We start from the raw sequence: 20,775 nt of genomic DNA on the forward strand, positions 1-20,775 counted from the left end.
GCCCTAAACCTGAAAGTCATCTGTGCTTTGTTGGCAGGAGAATTGCTGTTCTCCTGCAGGATGTGGGAAGTTACTGAATAAATTAGTGCATACCTGTAAGCACGTAACCTTTCTGCTGTATGGGGGAGGGAAGAAATTAATTACTCTTAGCTAGTCAAGAGAGGAGTTCAAGTAGTAGGATAATATGCTACTTGTTGAACCAGAAATAGATGCTTCAGTTGCTAAAACAAACAGGCAAACAAACAACAAATCCCTCTAAACAAATACAAAAGCAAAATGCCACCAACATGTCTTGCATTTCAAGTATTCAGGGTGAAATTTCCTTCTTGTGGGTTTTTGTGTGTTTTCTTGGTCTAAAAATTAGGCATGAAGAATAAAAACCATGTTTGTGTGTGACAGTTTGGAGGGAGCCAGAGAGCTGAGAAAAGCTTGTAATGTGAGTAGCTGGCTCTTTTGAGGCTTTGGAATGTGGCTCTGATATCCATCCAATCCCTTGATTTTTTTGAAGTAGGATGTTTTGGTGAGTTTTATTCTTTTCCCCAGAAATACTTCATATTGAATGAATGCTCCTCATCTGGATGAGAGTGTTCCAAGTCTACTTCTCCTGTGTAGCTTTACATAACCTTTATGCTTCACACAGAATTTGTCTGCAACTTTTCCCAGCTTCCCTGGGAAGCATCAGCCCTGCAGTGTCAGCACAGACCGTTACTCTGTTCACGCTTAGTAAATCAGCACAGTTTCTCCTTTCAGAGGCGGCTTGCTTGCCACAAAAGCAATAGATTGGCTTGACACATCCTGAAAGTAACAGACTTTTGCTCTACCTGTGCACAAAGCAGCTGTGTAGTGTGTGTGCACATTGGAAATGCTGGCTGTCTTTAATGTTTCCAGAAGTTCTGTAGTCAGGTGATTACAGGCTGGTAGAGCTCCCTGTAGCTTACAAACATAAGAAAACAACATATAAGTTCTCAGATTTCTCATAGGCTAACTTCAATAGACCACATTTCTCATTGGGGAAAAAAAGGATGTATTCAGGGAAGCTAGAAATACAATGTTATGTAATGGTGTCACTGTTACTCATTTAGCTTAATGGTAATCCATGAAAATTGGTTGCTTGCTTATACGTAAGTTGTGATTCCACGCTGTTATTACTAGTTTTTAAGTTTGTAAGATTGTGAATATTGATTTCTATCTCCCATGCAATCAGTGACAAATTTCAGTCTATAAGGCAGATTTTTAAGTAAGTGATGAAGTTAAGCCATGTGCTTGCAAGGTGTAAAATTTTTTGGGACTGTAGATACCCCCATCCAAATCTTTGCATTGAAACTGTGTCCTGGCAGGTTCCCACCCTGAGGATGGATAACTGAACACTGAAACTGTTGACTATTGCAAGACAATTAATCCCTTATCTCTTTTGTGCCTTTTGACATTTCTTAACAGGGAAGGATAAGGTAAAAAAAATAATTGCACCGATAAAATGTTTTCAAAATAAATGGTTATCATAAAAGGTTGTGTGCAAAACATAGGGCAAAACTCATGGTACTTTGCTGTGAAATCTGTCACCAAGTAGAAATGAATAGGATTTTGGTGTGAATTCACATTCTTCCATACACAGATACAGACACACGCGCGCATGCTCTCTCCGAAATGGCTCCCTCAGCATCTATGAGTGGGAAGGCTGAAATCCTGGCCAAGCCAGGTGTTTGTAGTAGTGCCAAAGCAGAGCAACAGATATTTTCCTGGAGTCAGCTGTGGGAATACAGAGCAGGCTGACTGTATGTGGAAGAGAATGATTTCTTAAGAGCCTGTTGGCTTTTTGCATATAACCTTTTGTGTGTATTCTGACAAGTTGATCATAAAACAGCTCAGAGCGCTTCTTATGTATACACAATATGTTTAATGGTGTTACTAGAAGATGTCTATCTTGTTTTTTTTCATCTTACTCAAACTAAACTTTGCACCAGAATAGACTGAGGCTGAGACAAAGAAAAGGGAAGTGGAATTGGCTGAGATTTCAAATACAAAACCTCACTGTTCCTGAACAAAAGTAATGAAACAGTGGACTGTGAAGCTGTTGAAGCTGAGTCCTCTGAAACTGAGATGTGGCATTGTTTGGAGGATGCCAGCCCATGAGAGGGCTGAGGAGGCCTTGGGCTGGCCATAATGCTGTTGATTCATTAATATCTAGCTATGTTGAATATGTATTTGATTCAGTAAACCTATTGATAATGGTCTTGCTTTGTCTCACAACTTACTGCCAGAAATATGCCCTGTATTGCATATGTCCTTCCAGTATGTAAGGGTAGACATTCATGCAGCTTTTCATTAATTTCATTCCAGTGTGGACCCTGAGGTGGCACCTCTTCTAATTGCCTGTCACCCCTGAGTATTTGAATCTTATGTACTGGTGATCTACAGGTTAAAATTGAATGTCATAATAAGGCTGGTTTCTACTCTGTGTGCCCTTTCCAGGCAGCACAGCAGCTTTTGGATGCCCCCATCTAAGTGTGAAGGCTCTGTTCCTTGGACTTCTGTGCACCTCTAACTTTTTTTATTGTGTTGTTATAGCACAGCTCAGTGTGGTGAGTCTGGCAAAAATACATGAATCATAGAATGGTTTGGGTTGGAAGGGACCTTGAAGGTCATCTGGTTCTAACTCCCCTGCCGTAGGCAGAGACACCTTCCACTAGGTCAGGTTGCTCCAAGTCCTGTCTAACCTGGCCTTGAACACTGCCAGGGATGGGGCAGCCACAGCTTCTCTGGGCAGCCTCTTCTAGTGCCTCACCACCCTCACAGTGAAGAATTTATTCCTGGTATCTAATCTCTGACCCTCTGTCAGTTTAAAGCCATTCCCCTTGTCCTGTCACTGCCTGTCCATGTAAAATGTCCTTCTTGAGATTTCTTGTAGGCCCTCTTAGGTACTGGAAGGCTGCTCTAAGGTCTCCCTAGAGCCTTTTGTTCTACAGGCTGAAGAACCCCAACTGTCTGTGCTGTCTCTGGTCAGTACTTGGATATGCCAGTCATTGTGAATCTGAGAGCTGAGAAATGTTTTTAAATCTGAAATAAGAGGAGCACATTTGGTGGCAGCACACTAAAGTGTCTTGTGGTTTACTGGTTTGGTAGGGCTGGAATCCAGTTACCCTGCACAGGTTGTCTCTCCATTTTTTCAATACTGGTAGCTACTTTACTTGAAAAAAAGCGATCAAATTTAAGTCCAAGTATTATTGAAATAGCACTAAGTGCTTGAGAAAAGTGAGGCAGAAATAGGCCTTTAAACTGTGTAAAGCTGTGGTATAGACATGCTTATCTTGTTCAGTTAAGAAATGGGAAAAATGCTAACAGGGGTTGATGTAATTTTAGGAACATTTGAGCAACTTGGTTTTGCATCAAGGATGAATTTGTTTGAAATAGGAAATTGATTTTGTTATAACTGTAGAATAGATAGGGATTTTTTGAAGCTTTTAAAGATAGATCTAATTAAAAGAAAACAAAAACAAAAAACTGTGCATTTAATATCTTAAATGTTGCTGAAAGACCCTGGAAGACAAACTCCAGGGAGGTTAACATATTTTGGGTTTGCGTTTGTTGCCTGTTTGTTTGTTTGTTTGTTTTAAAGACAGAGGTTTTGTCCATTGGATGTCCTGAAAGGCAAAACTTACAGGCAGACACATACACATCAGCCCCTTTCTATGCACAGATCTACTTGTCAGGGAATACTATTGCCTGTACAAGTAATAGCTCCTTCAGCAACTGTGCCTATGGTAATAAACATACTGCAACAGTATATGTGCTTGGGGGGAAGGGGCAAAAAGAGGAATTGGCAGTTTTACATGCAGAAGCTGTGTGCCTTTTGTGTCTTACCCTTCTGAGAAGGCTGACTACATATCCAAAAGCCATTATTACAAAAATGAAAAATAAAGTAAAGTTTGAGAGAGTGTGATGGATATCTTACCCTAATATGACTAACGTATTCACTCAAAAATCATTCTTCTCTGATTATATTCAGCAAAATATAATAAGGTCTTATTTAGGTGCAGTCTTTCAGGAGATTGCAGAGATGGGACTTAAATGGATAGAGGCCCATGATGGAAACACTGAAACTTCCAGGATGTTGCAGACAATAAAATAATACCATCTCAGTGACTAATGGCGTGCTCCCAAGAACTTAGGAAAGAGGTAGCACAGGATGCAGGCTCATTCAAGCAGATGTTTCTTAGTCTGTGCTAAATTTAGGTCAAGGAAAAAAATCTGCTGGGTGAAACATTTGCCTGTCAGGGTTTCAGAGTTTGATTTCCCTCTCCAATTTTAATTCTGATAAAATGTGAAAAACAGATGAAAAGAGCAGAAGAGCATCCTTCTGTGACTGGATTGAGTTATTTTATATGCTTTTCCCACTGTATGTTAGTGCTGTGTTGTTGCTGGATGAAGTTTTTACTGAGGACACAGGACTCAGTTTGTTTAGGGATCTTTGTGCTGCTGCTTTTACAGAGAATAGAATAAGACATGCATGGAAGTTGCTTAAAAGTTCACACCAAGAGAAAGTTAATAGTTTTATAATGAAAACTTTGTGGTTTTTTTTTCCCCCACTGGATTTTTGTTGCCAAGCTTTGTCTTATGGAATAATGCGTTACCTCAGAAAATCATTGCACTATAAAATCTGTAGTTCTGCACTGCTGATCATGTATGGGTAAGCTCTAGTCTCTGTTCCCCCCTGCTGTAAACTGTTTGCTTTCTTTTGGCTTTGCCGTACAACCTTGTACTGTCTTCATCCATAATTCTGTATCCAAAGATAAAGGTAAACTATGTAATTTCCAGTATATCCAGAGTTCATTCTGGTTTTAAGCTGTAAAGAAGCCAGGTGACTGTTGCTACCCATTATAAATTAAGCTCCTCTCAGTAAAATGTATGAATTTCTATCCAGCTTTAATAACCTGACAGCTTTGTTCATCTGTGGTGGCTTTATTCTAACTTCCGTATATAAACATCAGGATTATTTTGAGCAGAAGCTATTTGTCAGAAACTTACTTGGTGGGAAAATGTAAAAAGCTTATTTGGTAATGTATTAGAATAACTTTTTCTATGGAACTGTCACAGGGCTGTTTTCAGAAATGGCTTAAATTGTCCTACTTTCAACAGTGTATGAATCGCAGCTAGGCAAGTAATGCATACTAATTACTCTCCTTCTCTTTCTGCACGTTGGTAAATATTTTTCTTTCCCAAACAGTGGGCAATTCAGCTAATGAACTAGGCAAACACAGTGTATTTTTGAGCCCTTTGGCACCCTGGGGGGCAAGATACCATGCTCACAGCCATGCCATGCTGACCAAGCACTAAGCGAGTCAGCATAACACTTTATTGTGCTTGTGCCTGTCTCTCTGCTCTAGGCAGCTGGTGTGACTTTGAACTGGCTATGCAGAGGGAAAGGTCTGCTTGTTCTGTGTTAGCTTGGTCTCCAGCATCCAGGGTGAGCTGTAAGGGGAGTATTTGCACACACAGTACATCACCAGCCCAACACTTGCAAGTTGTATTGCTTCTGCCAGGTCCTCTCCACCCAGTTGTAGAAGTGGCTGAAGCGTACGTGAAGCCTAAGAAACACAAGAGGTGAGGTGTCTCTTGTGCAGGTCTGACACAACCCAGCTGCAAAAGATGTACTGGAAAAAAATGAAGGAGTTTTTAAACCTGTCTTGAGCTGCAGTACAGGTGCTTGTAAGGGAGCCAAGGGGCAAACTTGATACAGTCTAAGGCAAAACAGTTTTAATCCCAGTTTTCCTGTGATAAACATCTCTGGAAATTGAGCCTTTTATAGACAGGGCAGTAAGCGCAGAGTGAAGAGGTATTTCAGCCAGTACTGAACACATCAGACCTGCAGGCAGCAACAGTGTTACTCTCAAATATATTTTCACAGTTGCAAGTTGCACTGGTTGTGTGTACACGCCAGCTCACTTGGAAGGTCTCTAAGGTGGTGCCTTATTATTACAGTTCAGACGCAAACTTCATAAGCTGGGGAATAAAAACATATCCTTTGGGCATTGAAACCTGAGTAAAGTTTTCAGATGGTATAGTCAGGCTTCTTGCTTTTAAGTTGCATTTGTCTCAAAGTGAAATTTGCATTCTTAAGTATGCATTTGGGAAGTGGGGGTAGGGACCATAAAACTGGATGCTGCATTGGGTTCTGCTGGAATGAATGTTGACGAGTGCTTTTGTGACCCACTTGGTGAGTTCTATTTGTGCTCCTTTTAATAAGAAAGACTGCTGTGTCTTGAGCTGGTGGAGTTTACAGCTATGGAGTTGCATTCAAATCTGTGACAGGCATTGTCTTTAAAGCATATGAGTATTCAGAATAACAGTGTGTATGAATAGGCAGTTCTGGGGGGGGGGGGGGGGGGGTAGATCTGTAGAAGTCTGGTTAAATGGCATTAGTTCTTCCCAATTGTGAAAATGTAGCTTATAGCTTAGTTAACTGAAAGGCTACCTCAGGAGGCATGTACGGCTCTAAGGTACAAAAACTGACATTTGTTTTATATTTGTTTTTAAAATAAAGCTTCAAAGGAGCCAATTAAGATCTAGAGTACTTAACTGAATTTACTGTTTTAATGTAGCTCCATTGCTAGTTAGGAAACCTTTATTGTAAGAACATTATACAAATGGCAGTGTGAAATGTGTGTTTCTGTCGAAAATGTCAAGCAAAGAAATAAAACAGAATTTGTTTTTCTGTCATTTGAGATTAAGTCAGTTCTGATTGTTTCCTGTCTGTATTTTAACTATGTTAATCTTTTAATTAGGTTTAGAATTAGCAAAGCCTATTTGTATCTCTAAACAGTATAGACTAAAATGTAGTCGAAATACCTTCATACTTTAAATCAGATCAGAGTTATTATTTCGGAATAAAAAGCAAACTCTAATCCTTGGTCTTGGAATCACAGCGTTCGGGATGTGATGATAAAATAGAGAGGAGGGATCCGGTTTGAATGCTTCCTGTGATAGTAGCTGTTTCACTGTGCTGCTTATAGGAGCATTGCAGGAGACAGCCATGCTCCCTCTCTTCCAGCAGTGTTTTTAACAGTTGCACAATAGATAGCTAATGGTTTGCTGATGAATAATTTTCACACAGAGCTTAGGACGTAGCAGCTTGTCTCATAAAATTGTGGAAAAGAACACAGTAGGATTCAAGTTACCAATAGTGATATAGCTAGCATGTACCAAGGGATTTTTGTGTAAGCTGTGGTGTGTGGGCAGTTCTGAACAAGACTGTGGCCATGTTAAGGGGAAATGTGAATTAACTGGTGGAATTAATTATCATTTTTGTTGTAATTGTATGAAATTGAAATCAAGAGGGTAAACAACATAGCTGTAGAGATCACAATTGGAAAATAATTTCTCCCATCTGATTTGTCTCTGTATCTTGTTTTCTGAAATGCTCTTTTCTTTTTCATTTTTTTGAAGGCCACTGAAAAGTGTTACGTTGTCTGTGTGCATGTGTCAGCCTGGCAGTGTGAATTTGATGGTGGCTACAATACATCTCCCTTCCTTCCTTCCTTCCTTCCTCCCTTCTCTCAGGGAGTGTTACCATAGCATTTCCCTCCCAGGGACTCTCGCAGAGCTGCAGATGGGATTCTCGCTATGAACTGTGTGCTGCTCAGTCAGATACGCTCAGTACTGTAGAAGGAAAATGGGAAAGAAAGGGTGACTTAGCAACACGGGTAAAGCTTTCCTGGTATTTCCATGAAGTGAAAACCTTATTTGAAACAATGGCTCATTTTCATTAAATTGAGGATGGGATTTTTCTATGCAGAGAAGCAAATCCTGTTTCTCTCCACCACCTCAGTCTGTTTCCTCTTGTCCAGCGGGACTGATCTGAAATAGTGACTGCCTGAGCCTGAGGCTTAAGTTTCTTTTTCTTCTTTTTTTTTTCCCCCCCTTTTCCTTTAGCTGTGGACATGGCTTGAAGAGCTACAGAAAGAACTGCTTGATGATGTCTATGCAGAGTCTGTGGAGGCTGTCCAAGACCTTATTAAACGTTTTGGTCAACAACAACAGACCACTCTTCAGGTTACAGTCAATGTCATAAAGGAAGGTGAAGATCTTATACAACAACTAAGGTAAAAGAATTTTTTATTTAAATCTCTTCTACTGTACATCTGACTCTGTGAGGTTCTTTCTGTTTTGAGGGTAGAGGTGATGACTGCAAGATATGACCTATAAGGGGTTGGAACTAGATGATCTTAAGGTCCCTTCCAACCCTAACTATTCTATGATTCTATAAATAAAACTGGTAAATGTTAGGACAACAATGATGTTTCATGCTGTACTGATGGTCTCTAACCCCTTGTTTACAGGAAGCTCAGCTTATAAACACTACCTCGACAAGAAGATTTTGTTTACATAAGCTACCTTTGTAACAGGAGCAGTCGTATGCCTTTGTAGTCTGACGCAGGGCTCTACAGCATTCTGAGTTCTGAGCAACAGTCTTTTTATTGACTGAGTAACTTTATTGTAGTCAAGGCCATCAGTCTGCAGTCCATTCAGACTGATCGCTCACTCAGTAACAATCTAAATAAATTTGGGCCCCAGCTACCCTGGTACATGTCTTCTTTGCAGGAGCTGATATTATTGTATGTGAATTTGCAGTAAGTAAAAGATTAAGTAAAGTAAAAGATTAAGTAATGGGGTTTTTATTATTATCTAATTTTGTTTTTTTTTTTTTAATTGCAGGAAGGTTCGGTAACATAAATAGTTATCATATGCCACTTGATAGTAATTAAATAAAAGGGTTTGTCTCTGGTTTTAAATTTTATTCTTCCTGTAAACAGAATGTCCTTAGTTAAGCCTTAGTTGCATTAGTCAAATAATTGAGTTATTCTGATTTCCTAATGTTTTTTCAAGTACAAAAACATATTTTTGACTTTTATTAACAAAGGCATACTGATTTAGCTTTCATGTAATATGGCTTGCACTGACCTTATCTGAAACAGTCTTCATTTTGTGGTCACATATAGCATCCTAATTGTATGTTTTATTGTTGGGAGTTTTTTTTTAATAGTACTCTTTTTTCTTTTTTTTTCCCTTCTCTCCCCTTTAAATAGGGATTCCGCCATCTCTAGTAACAAGACCCCCCATAACAGCTCGATCAACCACATAGAGACAGTCCTGCAGCAGCTGGATGAGGCCCAATCTCAGATGGAGGAGCTTTTTCAAGAACGCAAGATCAAGCTTGAGCTGTTTCTGCAGCTCCGCATATTTGAAAGAGATGCAATAGATGTGAGTGTTTGCTCTTGGAGTAGCGCTGCATTAATCTTTTCTCTCATTTAGGAGCTTTTATGCTGAGATTGTTAGATAGTTGTGTTGACATTTGGTTCAAATGGCTAATAGACATCCTTCTTACCTGAACTTTTGTCTTGTATGTAAAAGTGCCAAGATAGTGCAGAGCTGAGCTTTTTGATATTAACTCAAGCTCTGTTTGGGTCCCAGTGCATCTCTGAGCAAGTGTCTTGTAAAATCATAATGTACCAGTTGTTCCATCTGGTAGGTTTGGTTTGAATATCAGGCTATCTTGGTATAACTACTGTGCTCACAGTTAATATGATTAAGATTTGCAGGATGCTTTAGTACAAGCTCTCTAAGCTGTTGCTTTGTAGTAACGCCTCTCTTTTCTTTCTTTTTCCAATCAGCCGTCTTTTTTTAGTTGACAGCTGCAAGTGGTGTTTGGAATTCTATTTTGATCTTTAGGGATGTTGTATGGATGGTCTGTTTGGTTTTTGTTTGTGGTTTTTGGTGTTGTTTTTTTTTTTGTTTAAGATCCTTTTTTACCTCTGAAAATAATGCAAAAGCAGTTATAGTGCCATCCCCCTGCAAAACTTTGAGAAGTTTTGAGTCTGGCCAAATCTTGGAGGAGGGCTTCAGCTTATCAGTTGCAAAGTTTCTGTTGGAGTGCAGGGACATGTATGCAACCAGACATGAAACTGCACATGTAGCAGTTTAATAGAAATGTGTTATAAAACTTCAGCTAAGTTGCTATGACTTCTAAAGCCATAGTAGTAGTACTGGACACAGTGCTGCACACAGTGACTGTGTGCCTTGGAAGGTTCAGGGTTCTCCACTGGTAAATGAGCCTGTTTGAGTATATAATGGCTTGTCTTCAGACTCTGGAAAACGGGAGTTACAGCGATAATTTTACCTCTTCACCTTGTCGTGGTTTAAACCCAGTCAGGCAACTCGTTCACACACTCCCCCCCTTCTTTCCCTCCCCCTACTCCCGGAGGGACGGAGAGGAGAATAAAAAGAATGCAACTCCCATGGGTTGAGATAAGAACAGTTTAGTAACTAAGGTATAACACAAATCACTACTGCTACCACCAATAATAATAATGATAAAGGAAATAACAAGGGAAGAGAATACAACACCTCACCACCAGCCGACCGATAACTCGCCCCCCCAGCCCGACCAAGCTCTCACCGATACCTCCTCCAACCCTGCAGTCTCCCAGCCCTTCCGGTTAACTCGCAGTTACATCCTGGGCATGACGTGCTGTGTTATGGAATACCTCTTTGGTCAGTTTGGGTCAGGTGTCCTGTCTCTGCTTCGTCCTGGCTTCCTCTCCTCCCTGGCAGAGCATGAGGCTCACAAAGTCCTTGGCCAAACCAAAACATCATTGTTATCAGCTCTGTTCCCAGGCCGAAAGTCAAAACACAGCACTGCACCAGCTACCAAGAAGAAGAAACATGACTGCTACTGCTGAACCCAGGACACACCTGTAGATAGTAAAAGCTGCAGCTGTTGGTTAGGTATGAATGGTATAAGGGCAAAGAGACAGTGGGCAGAAGTGTTAGCTTCTCTTGTTTTGGTAATTGTTTTGGGGTTTTGGTTTGGTTTGGTTTTTTGCTTGGTTTGGGGATTTTTTTTTGTGGTTTTATTTGTTGTTTGCGGGTAGGTTGCTTTTGTTGTTTTTGTTTTGTTTTGTTTTTTTGTAAAATCGGGATCAGATCCTATTGCGTAAGTCTGGTTTAGCTAAGCACATTCTTACGTGCAATGCAGGAGTAGGCAGACACAGTTCCTTGATCCATGCCCACAGAGGAAGTGAGAGTGCGCACTCTACACTAATAACAAGACTAAGAAGGTTCTCTATTTTGCAATTCACACTAGTCTGCAGAGAACTTGCTACTTTGATTATGAGAGAGTAGTTGTCTTGCGCATGCAAGGGAAAGGTTTTGGCAAAACTGTGATTGTAATAATTGGTTCGATGGCTGCTATATGTGGGGGAACATGAAAGGTGTTGTCAGCAATTTTGCAATCTGCGCAGAAGCGATCTTCAGTGCTTGATGTCTGTGTGATGTTCTCAGAACACTTATTGAGGAAATGGCAGCTGCGGGCGCAAGGCATACCAAGAAAGAATTAGGCTAAACATTTAAGTGAAGCTCATGATTAAGGTATTGCTCTCTGCTGTAGGTTACATAAAACAGGATTCTACAATAGCAGAAGGCTGGTTGCAGGAGCCCTGTTTTGCAGATGTGTTCTAGTCCTTGAGTGCAGGACAGCATCTGTATGTACACAGCATCTGTATGTATGTACACAGTAGTACTCCTGTGTATGTTGTTTGGTGATGCCCATAGAATTTCGCATTGGAAAACTACAAAGTCTGACTTGACACTTGCCATGCTTTACATTTTGGCACATACAACATAAAGCAAAGTACCGATTACCTTATTGAAAGAATTGGTATGTTTTGTTTATACGGCTTGGAAACAAAAACCATGGTTAAGATTGTTAAGGAGGCCTCCGGGGAGCAAAATGACCCTGGTTGCAGAGTGTCTTCAGTTAAATGTTATTGCTTTGCTGTCTCTGTACCATGTCCTCTCTCTGCTTCCTTAGCAAAGCATGCTTCTCTTTTCCCTCTCCCTAAAGGCAGACATCTGTTCGGAAACTTCCAGGAAGAAAATGCAGGGACTAGTTCCAGGTCAGTTGTTTGAAAGCAGAAGCTCAGCTTAAGTAACATGATAGTGAGGAGGAGCCAGATGCCAGCTAGGAACTTGTTTTTGTTTTGACCTCCTGCTTTGTCAAGGATTTTTCATGACTGGTCCAGTCAGTGAAGACTTGTCTGTAGGGCCAGTTCATTCAGGGGAGCATCCTGTGAGGACAGTTTTTCTGGAAGGCAAGTAGTGTTTCTAGCTTGTCTCACTGTTGCAAAAGAGCACAGGGTAAAATGGGCTCTGCTAGCACTGCAGGATCTTACCATGCAGCTGTGCTTCTGGGGACTGTGGGGAGATTTGTTGGCAGGGTTAGTCCTCTTCTTTTTGTCCTTACTCTTCCTTCATTACTCACTGATAAAACATTGTTTCTTTAGTTGCTGTCTTTATCCTACAACTTTTCAGGTTTTCCTGGTCTTCTGAAATTGCTGTAACTGCAGCACTGTCTCTGTCCTGCCCCTTGCTCTTGGCAGATAAACTTGACGTTCTCTATCCTCAGTAGGTTTTTTAAGTACCATTGGTCGTGAGATATTTAAAGGACCCTGTTGTGAACGCCTGTATTAACTGAAAGCAAGGAGCAAAATAATATACACAAAAAGTCCCTTTCTATTGTTGTTAGTAGCATAAGGAAGATGTGTACGGACCTAGCCAGTGGGAAGATAAAACCAGAGGCAATATATGTAGCCTAAAATGTGTGTGTTTCATCTGTGTCTGTGCATTTTTGCTTGTCTGTAACTTAAATGCCTCGAGGCCTATGTCAGGGCTCCACACAAAGCATACCACACACTTTTCAACTCGCAGCTTTATCTCAACTCTATTTTTGGACCATACTTACAAGATGCCTGTTAAGTCATACAGCTGAAAAGGCAAGGATGCAGAGTGCTAGATCACAGAGACCTAACTCTTTTTCCTTTCCCATTTTTCATTTTTCTTTCTCTCCAGCACATAATATTTTCCTGGTCCTGGTTAGCACTCAGTTGGTACAAAGAATGCTAGTTAGACCCTTCTGAGGAGAGACCTGTGGTTCTTTCTTTCCCACTCATTGCGAAAGAGTCAGCATCCCTTCTGTGTTACACCCTGCATTGTTTCCTATCAGTGTTACCTTTACATTTGCTAAAACCTAGGAATGTCAGGCAGCTCAGACTCTGCACTAGGAACTTCTTGAACACGCACTATGGTAAGTAGTTACCCTGTGTTTATGCAGGGTTGTCCATTTCTTGAGAGTGGTATTCATTTGTGATTTGATTACTTCGGATGTGTGTTAGTCACATTCATCTTTGTTCTGTTTGTTTAATGCTGATTGTCTTACCAGAACTTTACAAACAAGAAAAGGATCCTGCTCACTCTAAAAGTGTTGCTTGTAAAGCAGAACTTCAGGGGAAGCACTGAAGAGTGTGGGCAGAGGAGGACTTAATACATGTTATTTTTGTTTTAACTCTTCCTAGCTGTGATGTTCATTGACTTCCTATCTTTTGAATGAGTGTGGGACTGTGCTGGCATTGAATTGTGGGCTTCCTGACCTTTTGAAGGGGATAGAGAATGTCTTGCTCTTGTACTACAGTATTTCAGACTGCTTTAAACAGTGTGCAGGCCAAGATCTTAACCTTGGGTTTGCATGAAATAACATGGGAAAAAGTTATAATTTTTACTGTTGTTTGTTGTTGTTCTTTGGAGGCAGCATCACTGAAACTTCTTGACTGAGGTGACACATGGTGTTTACCTCTTAGAACTACCTGTCATTCATACCAGGTACAGACAGTGATAGTGAATAGCAAAAAAGAGCTGATGAGACATGTTGGGCATAGACTAAGTCAAAGGGAAATAAAAGTTGTGAAGGGGAAGCCTCTGTGTGTGTTTAGAGGGGAAACCACTCATAAATAGATGGTGCGTGTGATGTTCAGAGCACATGAAAGATGAAAGAAGCTTCAAGCAGTGGCGAAAAGCATTGTCCTGTACATCTTTTCTTCATGCCTTGTTCATCAGCTTTTCTGTTGTCAGTGTTATGACTGAAACATGAGTTTCTGCTTGTTTTCACTATGGTAGAGCTAGCTTGTCAGAATTAGGTATTGAAAATAGCTACCCTAATTGGTATCTCCCTTCATGGTATAGTGCAAAACTTGAATACTTAATGAATCAAGTATAACTTTTGCAGAACACCTTTAAAACAGGAAGTGACTGATACCACGATTTTAATAATAATTGCATCTTTTATGGCCTTCAAGAAGGATTTAGCTGCCTACGGAAGCTTTGTACAGATGATTTAGTTTAGCTTTCTCCTGAGTTCTGTTTTTTCAGAAGGCTTGTTTTCCTGCAACTTTTCTGGTAGTTTAACTGTCTCAGTAGCTTCATGGCTCTGATTAACCACTTGGAAAGCATAGTGGCATATTCCTTTTGCTAACAACTGACTTTGGTTAAATATTTATGCAGTCAGCTACTTTGTTACTAGTGCCTATTCAGACAGATCCTCTTTTTGCTGTGTCTTGCTGCATAAATAGGTGATTTCCTGTCATTTAGCACCATTCACATCAATTTGTCCTGCTCCTAAAATTGTAGAACTCTGGAGCTAAGCAGTGCACTGTGGTAGTTTGTGGCAGAACTGCAGAAAATCCTGACAAAAAAATAGTTACAGCCTTAAGTGTGTCAGACAGACTTGTTTGAAGTAGCTGATGCATCAAACCTGTGCCATAAGAACTCAACCACCTTGATCAATGAGGTTTGTAAGCACTATCTGTTAGACTTAAGAACAGCTTTGTATCCTAATTAAATGGAGTATTTTACATATAGGCCAGGTTTTGGAGTATGATTTGGAAAATGCACTTGTGTGGACAGACAAGGAGGACTCATTGTTTGTGATACATGTGTTTAAAAAAAAATACCTCCTCGGCTATTCTCTTTGGACATGACTGAGAGTAGAATCCAGAATTAAAGTATAAACCAAAGTTGTCCTGGTTTCACCTGGATTAGAGGTAATTTTCTTCCTAGTAGACAGAAATGTAGCTGAACTATTTCAGCAAGCAAATTCACCTCTGATGTTTCCGTGATACTGTAATAAAGTAATACTTTTTGGGTTTGCTCCATCCATTAGATATCCTGCCTTTTGTGACAAGTAATGCTTCTCAGTTGTCTGGCAGAAGTCAGAGGTGCTCAGAGAGCCTGTTGCTTCCTGCTCACAAAAGTGCAGAGCTGTCCTTTTTGTAAAAGGACTCAACACTGGCGTAATTGAAAGCTCAGCTGGCTCTTGATGTGTGAATTAATACAGGGTGTGGACTGAAGAATTGGAAAGATGGTTTAGGTCAACATTTTCCTTTAAAAGTGGAAATAGATTTTAATTTCATCGGTTTCACAAGTGTTGTGTTGGTGAAGGCATATTTTAAACAAGGCAGGGGTACCCGCACTATCGCAAGCACTGGTTGAAGGAGAGCTGTAGTGGTTCTTAATGAGATTCTTCTAGATTGTTTGCTGAAATTTTAATTTCCATACTAAAACAGCCTGTGTCCGAACCATGATCAGTGAACTCGGTCAGCACTGAGCAGCTCAAGTTTCTGACCTCCATTGTAAGCGTGACATTGGAAATAAACATATGTTGTGTGATGGGTAATTGAACATTGTCTTCCTCCTTTTTTCCCCCAGATAATTTCAGACCTCGAGTCTTGGAATGATGAGCTCTCTCAGCAGATGAATGACTTTGACACTGAAGATCTTACTATAGCAGAACAGAGGCTCCAGCATCATGCAGACAAAGCCCTGACCATGAATAACTTGACCTTTGATGTCATCCATCAAGGGCAGGATCTGCTGCAGTATGTCAATGAAGTGCAGGCATCTGGTAAGATGGCTCCTATGTGCTATTCCAGGCAGTAGCTTTGTAAAAGTTATCCAGTTGTCTCTCCACGGGATTTGTGAGAATAACAGAGATGCTGGTTATCTGTAAATCGGAGACATGTGGTCATTACTTTTTTGTCTTTATACTTAAATAATTTCATATCATTCATGAGAATATATTTTTATTATGTCATATAATTTTTAACTAGGAGTGGACAGCACCTGAAGATGTTTAGGCTTTGAAGAAAGGGCCTCCACTCAGGAAATCAGTAAAACTAGAGTAAATAGTGGTGGGTTAATTTTACAGTTAATCGGAGCAATGCAGTCGAGCCAAAATTTTCGGCTTTCAAGTAATACGTCTTTTTCTTTGCTTCTTGTGCCTCTTCACTTGATGTTTGTAACTGTATGCAGTCACATAGGGTAAATCTTGGGCTTCTTTAAAAAGAGAAGAAAAAAGTTAATTAGTAATAAAAATTAATGATTTTAAAGAGTACAAAACCCAGTGCTGATTTAAGCAGTCAGAGGAGCAAGGTGAACTTTGAGAAGGAACTATAGAAGTAAAATGTGGAAAGGGGCTATTTGTCTTCGGAAGACTTGCAGGTCATTGATAAGCAGTGGACTGATTACAGGTGTCGAGCTACTGTGTGACCGAGATGTAGACATGGCCACCCGAGTGCAGGACCTGCTGGAGTTCCTGCACGAGAAGCAGCAGGAGCTGGACCTGGCAGCTGAGCAGCACCGCAAGCACCTGGAGCAGTGTGTGCAGTTACGACACCTGCAGGCCGAAGTCAAGCAGGTATGCAGGGAATTTGGGGACAACCCTCCCACTGAGCTGTCCCACACCTCTTGGAGGGGTCTGTTCTCATAACAGAATTACTTTCTGCTATCTGTATCAAGTCTTGCGCTTGAAAGGGGGGAGAGATTTTGAAGTGAGCACCTAAGAAACATCATCCTCCGTTAACATTGGGTACGGTTTTTAATTTGCATCAACTGTCTGTGTTTCTTTTTGGATGCAAGTCATGTATTTGAAGTGTAGAGCGATTTTATCTGATGTTAACCCTATACTTCTTTTACCTGTATGGTGATTAATGAAAGTGTTCCGTGAGAGCCCCTACACACTTGCCTAATCCGCTTTGGTATATTGTTTGAAACATCTATAAATAATGACAATATAATATCAGCATGGTTTATTTTCCGGGAGAAGAAAACAAAATTTTGCTTCTCTTGGCAATAAAGTGGCAAGTTTTTGAGGTCCTTATCATAGAATAGTTTTGGTTGGAGGAGACCTTGAAAGGTCATCTAGTCCAACACCCCTGGAGTGAGACGGAGTATCTTCAACTAGATCAGAGTGCTCAGAACCACATCCAGCTCAGCATTTGTCTTACCTGATAAACACCTAAGCTTATGGTGAATTTTGAGGTGCTTTGGGCAAAACCACTGAAGTAGGTGAAAATGTAAAAACCAACCAACCAAAAACCCTACTAGAAAGGTAAGAGTTTTTCATCTTTCTCAAACTTGGCAACATCACAGATGTCTACTACAATCTGTTGCATTAGTATGGCCCATAATGGCTCCCAGTGCAATTTGCCCCTTTTCTCTTTGTTACAAGCTCTTACAAAAACTCATGTACCATAAGACTATGAATGAGAACTCTGGAATTGCCAAGTGATAAAAAAGTCCAGTTTGCATAGGAGAGGTGAGTAGAACATTTCCAAAGTATTCCAAGTCAGCAGTTGGTTGCCCTATAATAGCTGACCCAAAGTTTCTGTATGGCCTTGAATAAAGGGAAGGCAAGGAACTGGTAGTATCTGCTGTCAGTCCAATCTAAGCATTAATCAAATACACAACCTTCTAGTTCAAGCATTTACATGTTCTACTGAACTATCCTGTATCCATTTTAGCACTTGTTCATCTTCATAAATACAAATTGCAAATGACTCCTTTCATGTGAGTAATGGTTAAGTTTCTGTAGAACAGGATGGTTTCTGTATTGGGTTGCATACTGTCTTGAGAATGAAGGAAAAGAGTGCACATATCCACAATGAGTACCTTGCTGCACTAGCTTTGTGCATGTGAGCGCAAGTTAAACGTGACAAGAAAGACACAGATGGTTAAATGTGTGTTTGCAGAACAAATGTTTTCTGTTTTGGCAGATACAAGCAGATTATGAACATCATGGATGTAGAGGAATATCCATGTTACGCATGTGGTTTATTGGTGATTCTGTTAAGATTTTTTAACTTTTCAAACCACTACTAGCCCTGACTGAAACTGAAACTCAGATTTAGATTTTTAAGAAAACACTGGAAAAAATGAGTTCATCTTAGAATAAAGATATAGGTAGTATACTGTTCTAGCCAACTGCCTTTTTGTAATAGACTGAGACTTAGGAGAAAAAGAAGATTGTTTTGTGTTTCTAAAACATGTCTCTATCAAGTGAGATATTTGTGTTGAATTAAATGCCATAATAGGTGTGAATTTTCAAACAAAATTACAGGAAAATGTAGCTGACAAAATGTTCATGTATTACAAGCTCCTTTTCCAGATTTTCATTGTGCATCTTAATCTGCAATACTTCCTTGGCCAAGTCTGAAAATTGGAGCTAAACCTGAATGTTATACTGTCTCTTAGGATTTCTTTTTATCCCCTTTGGAATGCTTTAGGACTGGTAACTCCTAGTTTTGTGATTTCATTTGCTTTTTTAGAAAACCACATTTGATTTATTTTAGCTTCTGTTAAATAGCACAAAGCACGATCTGCTGTTTCCGCAGCACTGGGAAAAACATAGCTCAACAGGTCACAGCAGGTGTCTTACCTGAGAGTAAATGACATGGTAAACCTCCTCTTCAGTCTGTTTTGTTTGTATTTTGTTGCCTGAAGCAGTAAACACATGGCTTTCCAGTTCAATTACCGTGATTTTCTGCCAAATTTGTTGTTAATGAACTCGTTGTAAGCACACTCATTATGTAGATGGGATACTATCTCCGTAGCAATGATTTTAACAAGATTTCCATTTGAATCTTTCCTGCCAAACTGACATTACTGCTATTGTATTTTTATGCACACATGTATAAAAAATATAGAGTTTGTAGTCGTGTGAAAAGGTGAGACTAGAATACTGCTGGAATTTTACTGTAGGGCTAATTGCTGGGATTATTGAATGGAGAGCAGCAGACTGTCTCTTGGGTTGGTTTTTAGGCAAATACTTGCGAGGAGTCTCTTTACTATTAAGTAGTGAAGCTTGGAGCTTAGGGAATTCTAATCAAATAAGAGCAGAAGACAGATAAAAACATCCAGAGTTACTTCTCCCCTTACTAATGTACCCGTTCTGCATTTATGGCATTGAAGTTCTGTAGATCAAACCTCAGGAGTAGGAGGAAGCAGAAGGGCCAGAACACAGATTTAAACAAAACCTGCAAAGAATTTGCGTGTCAACTTGATGTGTAGTAGGTGCAGAAGGGGCAAAACCAGATAGAAGATTGCAGTGAAGGAAAACCTCAGAGAATGGGGGGAAGAGGATGCTCACTGAAATAAGAGACAGCTGCATGTGGGAAAAACAATGTGGGAAGGAAAGTGTGACCTTATGCATGGCAGGGCCATATGAGTAGGTCGAGGCAGCGAAATATTTAGCAGAGTATCCATCTCATCCAGAACTCTACGTGCATGTTTGCCAGACAGACTTTTTTTTTAATCACCTAAACTACAGATTACTTACTGCTGCAATCACCCACACATACTGACTTCATAGAATGAATGCTTTGCTCTGCTTAAACATGCAGTATCTGCCTAGGTCAGAATCTCTACCAAGCCCAAAAAACAATGCAATTTGGTTTACTGTGCTCATTAAGCCTTTACAGTGCAATATTGACTGCTGCCCTGATCATGGTGAATGTTCTTGGATATATACCTACGTATTCATATCTATACAACAGTGTGCAAATACTTACACCAAGTACAAGCCTGTACCATCAAGAGTAACTTGAGCTGCTTTGTGTACTCACATACAGATCTTGTAGCTTAGTGCAAACACAATCCAGTACTTGAGCTCTGATTCTCCCAAAATACTACTCAGGAAGAGTATCCTGGCACTCTGTATTGTGCCATATGGGTATGAAAACATAGCTAGGATTGCAGGCTGAGGCAGGTATGTTTCGTGGTCACGTTCAATTAGAGTCGAAAAAATAGGTTAAGAAACTAATCTTACATCAAGCATTTATCTGTAGAACTACCTGCTTGACCCTTTCAAATGTCCCAAACTCTGCTTCATTTCCACAGTTTTGAGATGCTCTACCTATGCTTTTCTAGCCTGCTGAAGGCTGCAAGGGGAAAGATGGCGTGTGTGGTCCACCCAAACAGTGTAGTGATGGGAACATGCCAACAAACAGGCAGTAGCCCTGGAAGAGAAATTAAATAAGCCAAAATTAAAGCAAAGGGATTTGAGTGTTAGACATTAAAAAGAAGATTTATGGCGTTAAAAATGTCTGAATTTTGGTTTTGAAAAATTACAATGAAAGTGTGGGATTGGAGTCTTGAGTAACAAAGTGCAGATCTTAAGCTTGCATGTTCCTGCTGTTGGTAAGGAATGCACAAGGTGCCCTCCTGAGGATTCTTCTCACCCAGGGATTCTTCTGGTTTCAATAGAAATGTCAAAGGCAGCACATTCTGAAAACTAGAAATCTTTAAGCCGTTAGAAGACACTCAGTGATAACATTTTTCTCGACATTAATATCCAAAATTCTTTGCTTACTAAGTTGATGTCTTTAGTTTACATTACTGACATTGGCTCTTAGGCAAACAGTGCTTGTAACTTGTTCCTGTTTTTGTGGTGACAGAGCACAGCCTTGTTCAGAGTATAAACTGAAACCACAAGCATGTAGTAGTTGACTGAAAGATAGGAGTTGTCAGCTAAGTGAAATTATAGTGAATGTGTTTAGTGAATATATAATTCACTGTAAATACACAATTAATACATTGTTTAGTTATCAACTCTGGTAC

At 40.1% G+C, this 20,775-nt stretch overlaps 1 protein-coding gene across 3 annotated transcripts in view; it reads left to right on the plus strand.

The window, feature by feature from the left end:
• Positions 1 to 20,775, plus strand: part of TRIO (trio Rho guanine nucleotide exchange factor) — a 237,274-nt gene that overhangs the window by 115,351 nt on the left and 101,148 nt on the right. For all 3 annotated transcript variants that reach the window (XM_061449239.1, XM_061449238.1, XM_061449236.1), the window contains exons 12-15: positions 7,927 to 8,096; positions 9,081 to 9,255; positions 15,589 to 15,784; positions 16,410 to 16,576. In XM_061449239.1, the coding sequence (XP_061305223.1) occupies positions 7,927 to 8,096; positions 9,081 to 9,255; positions 15,589 to 15,784; positions 16,410 to 16,576 (708 nt within the window). The remainder of the gene's footprint in view (positions 1 to 7,926; positions 8,097 to 9,080; positions 9,256 to 15,588; positions 15,785 to 16,409; positions 16,577 to 20,775) is intronic.

Source organism: Pezoporus flaviventris, unplaced genomic scaffold, assembly GCF_033815535.1.
Source record: "Pezoporus flaviventris isolate CSIRO_AGI_PZ_B2104156 unplaced genomic scaffold, CSIRO_AGI_Pfla_v1 ptg000007l, whole genome shotgun sequence".
Classification (NCBI taxonomy): domain Eukaryota; kingdom Metazoa; phylum Chordata; class Aves; order Psittaciformes; family Psittacidae; genus Pezoporus; species Pezoporus flaviventris.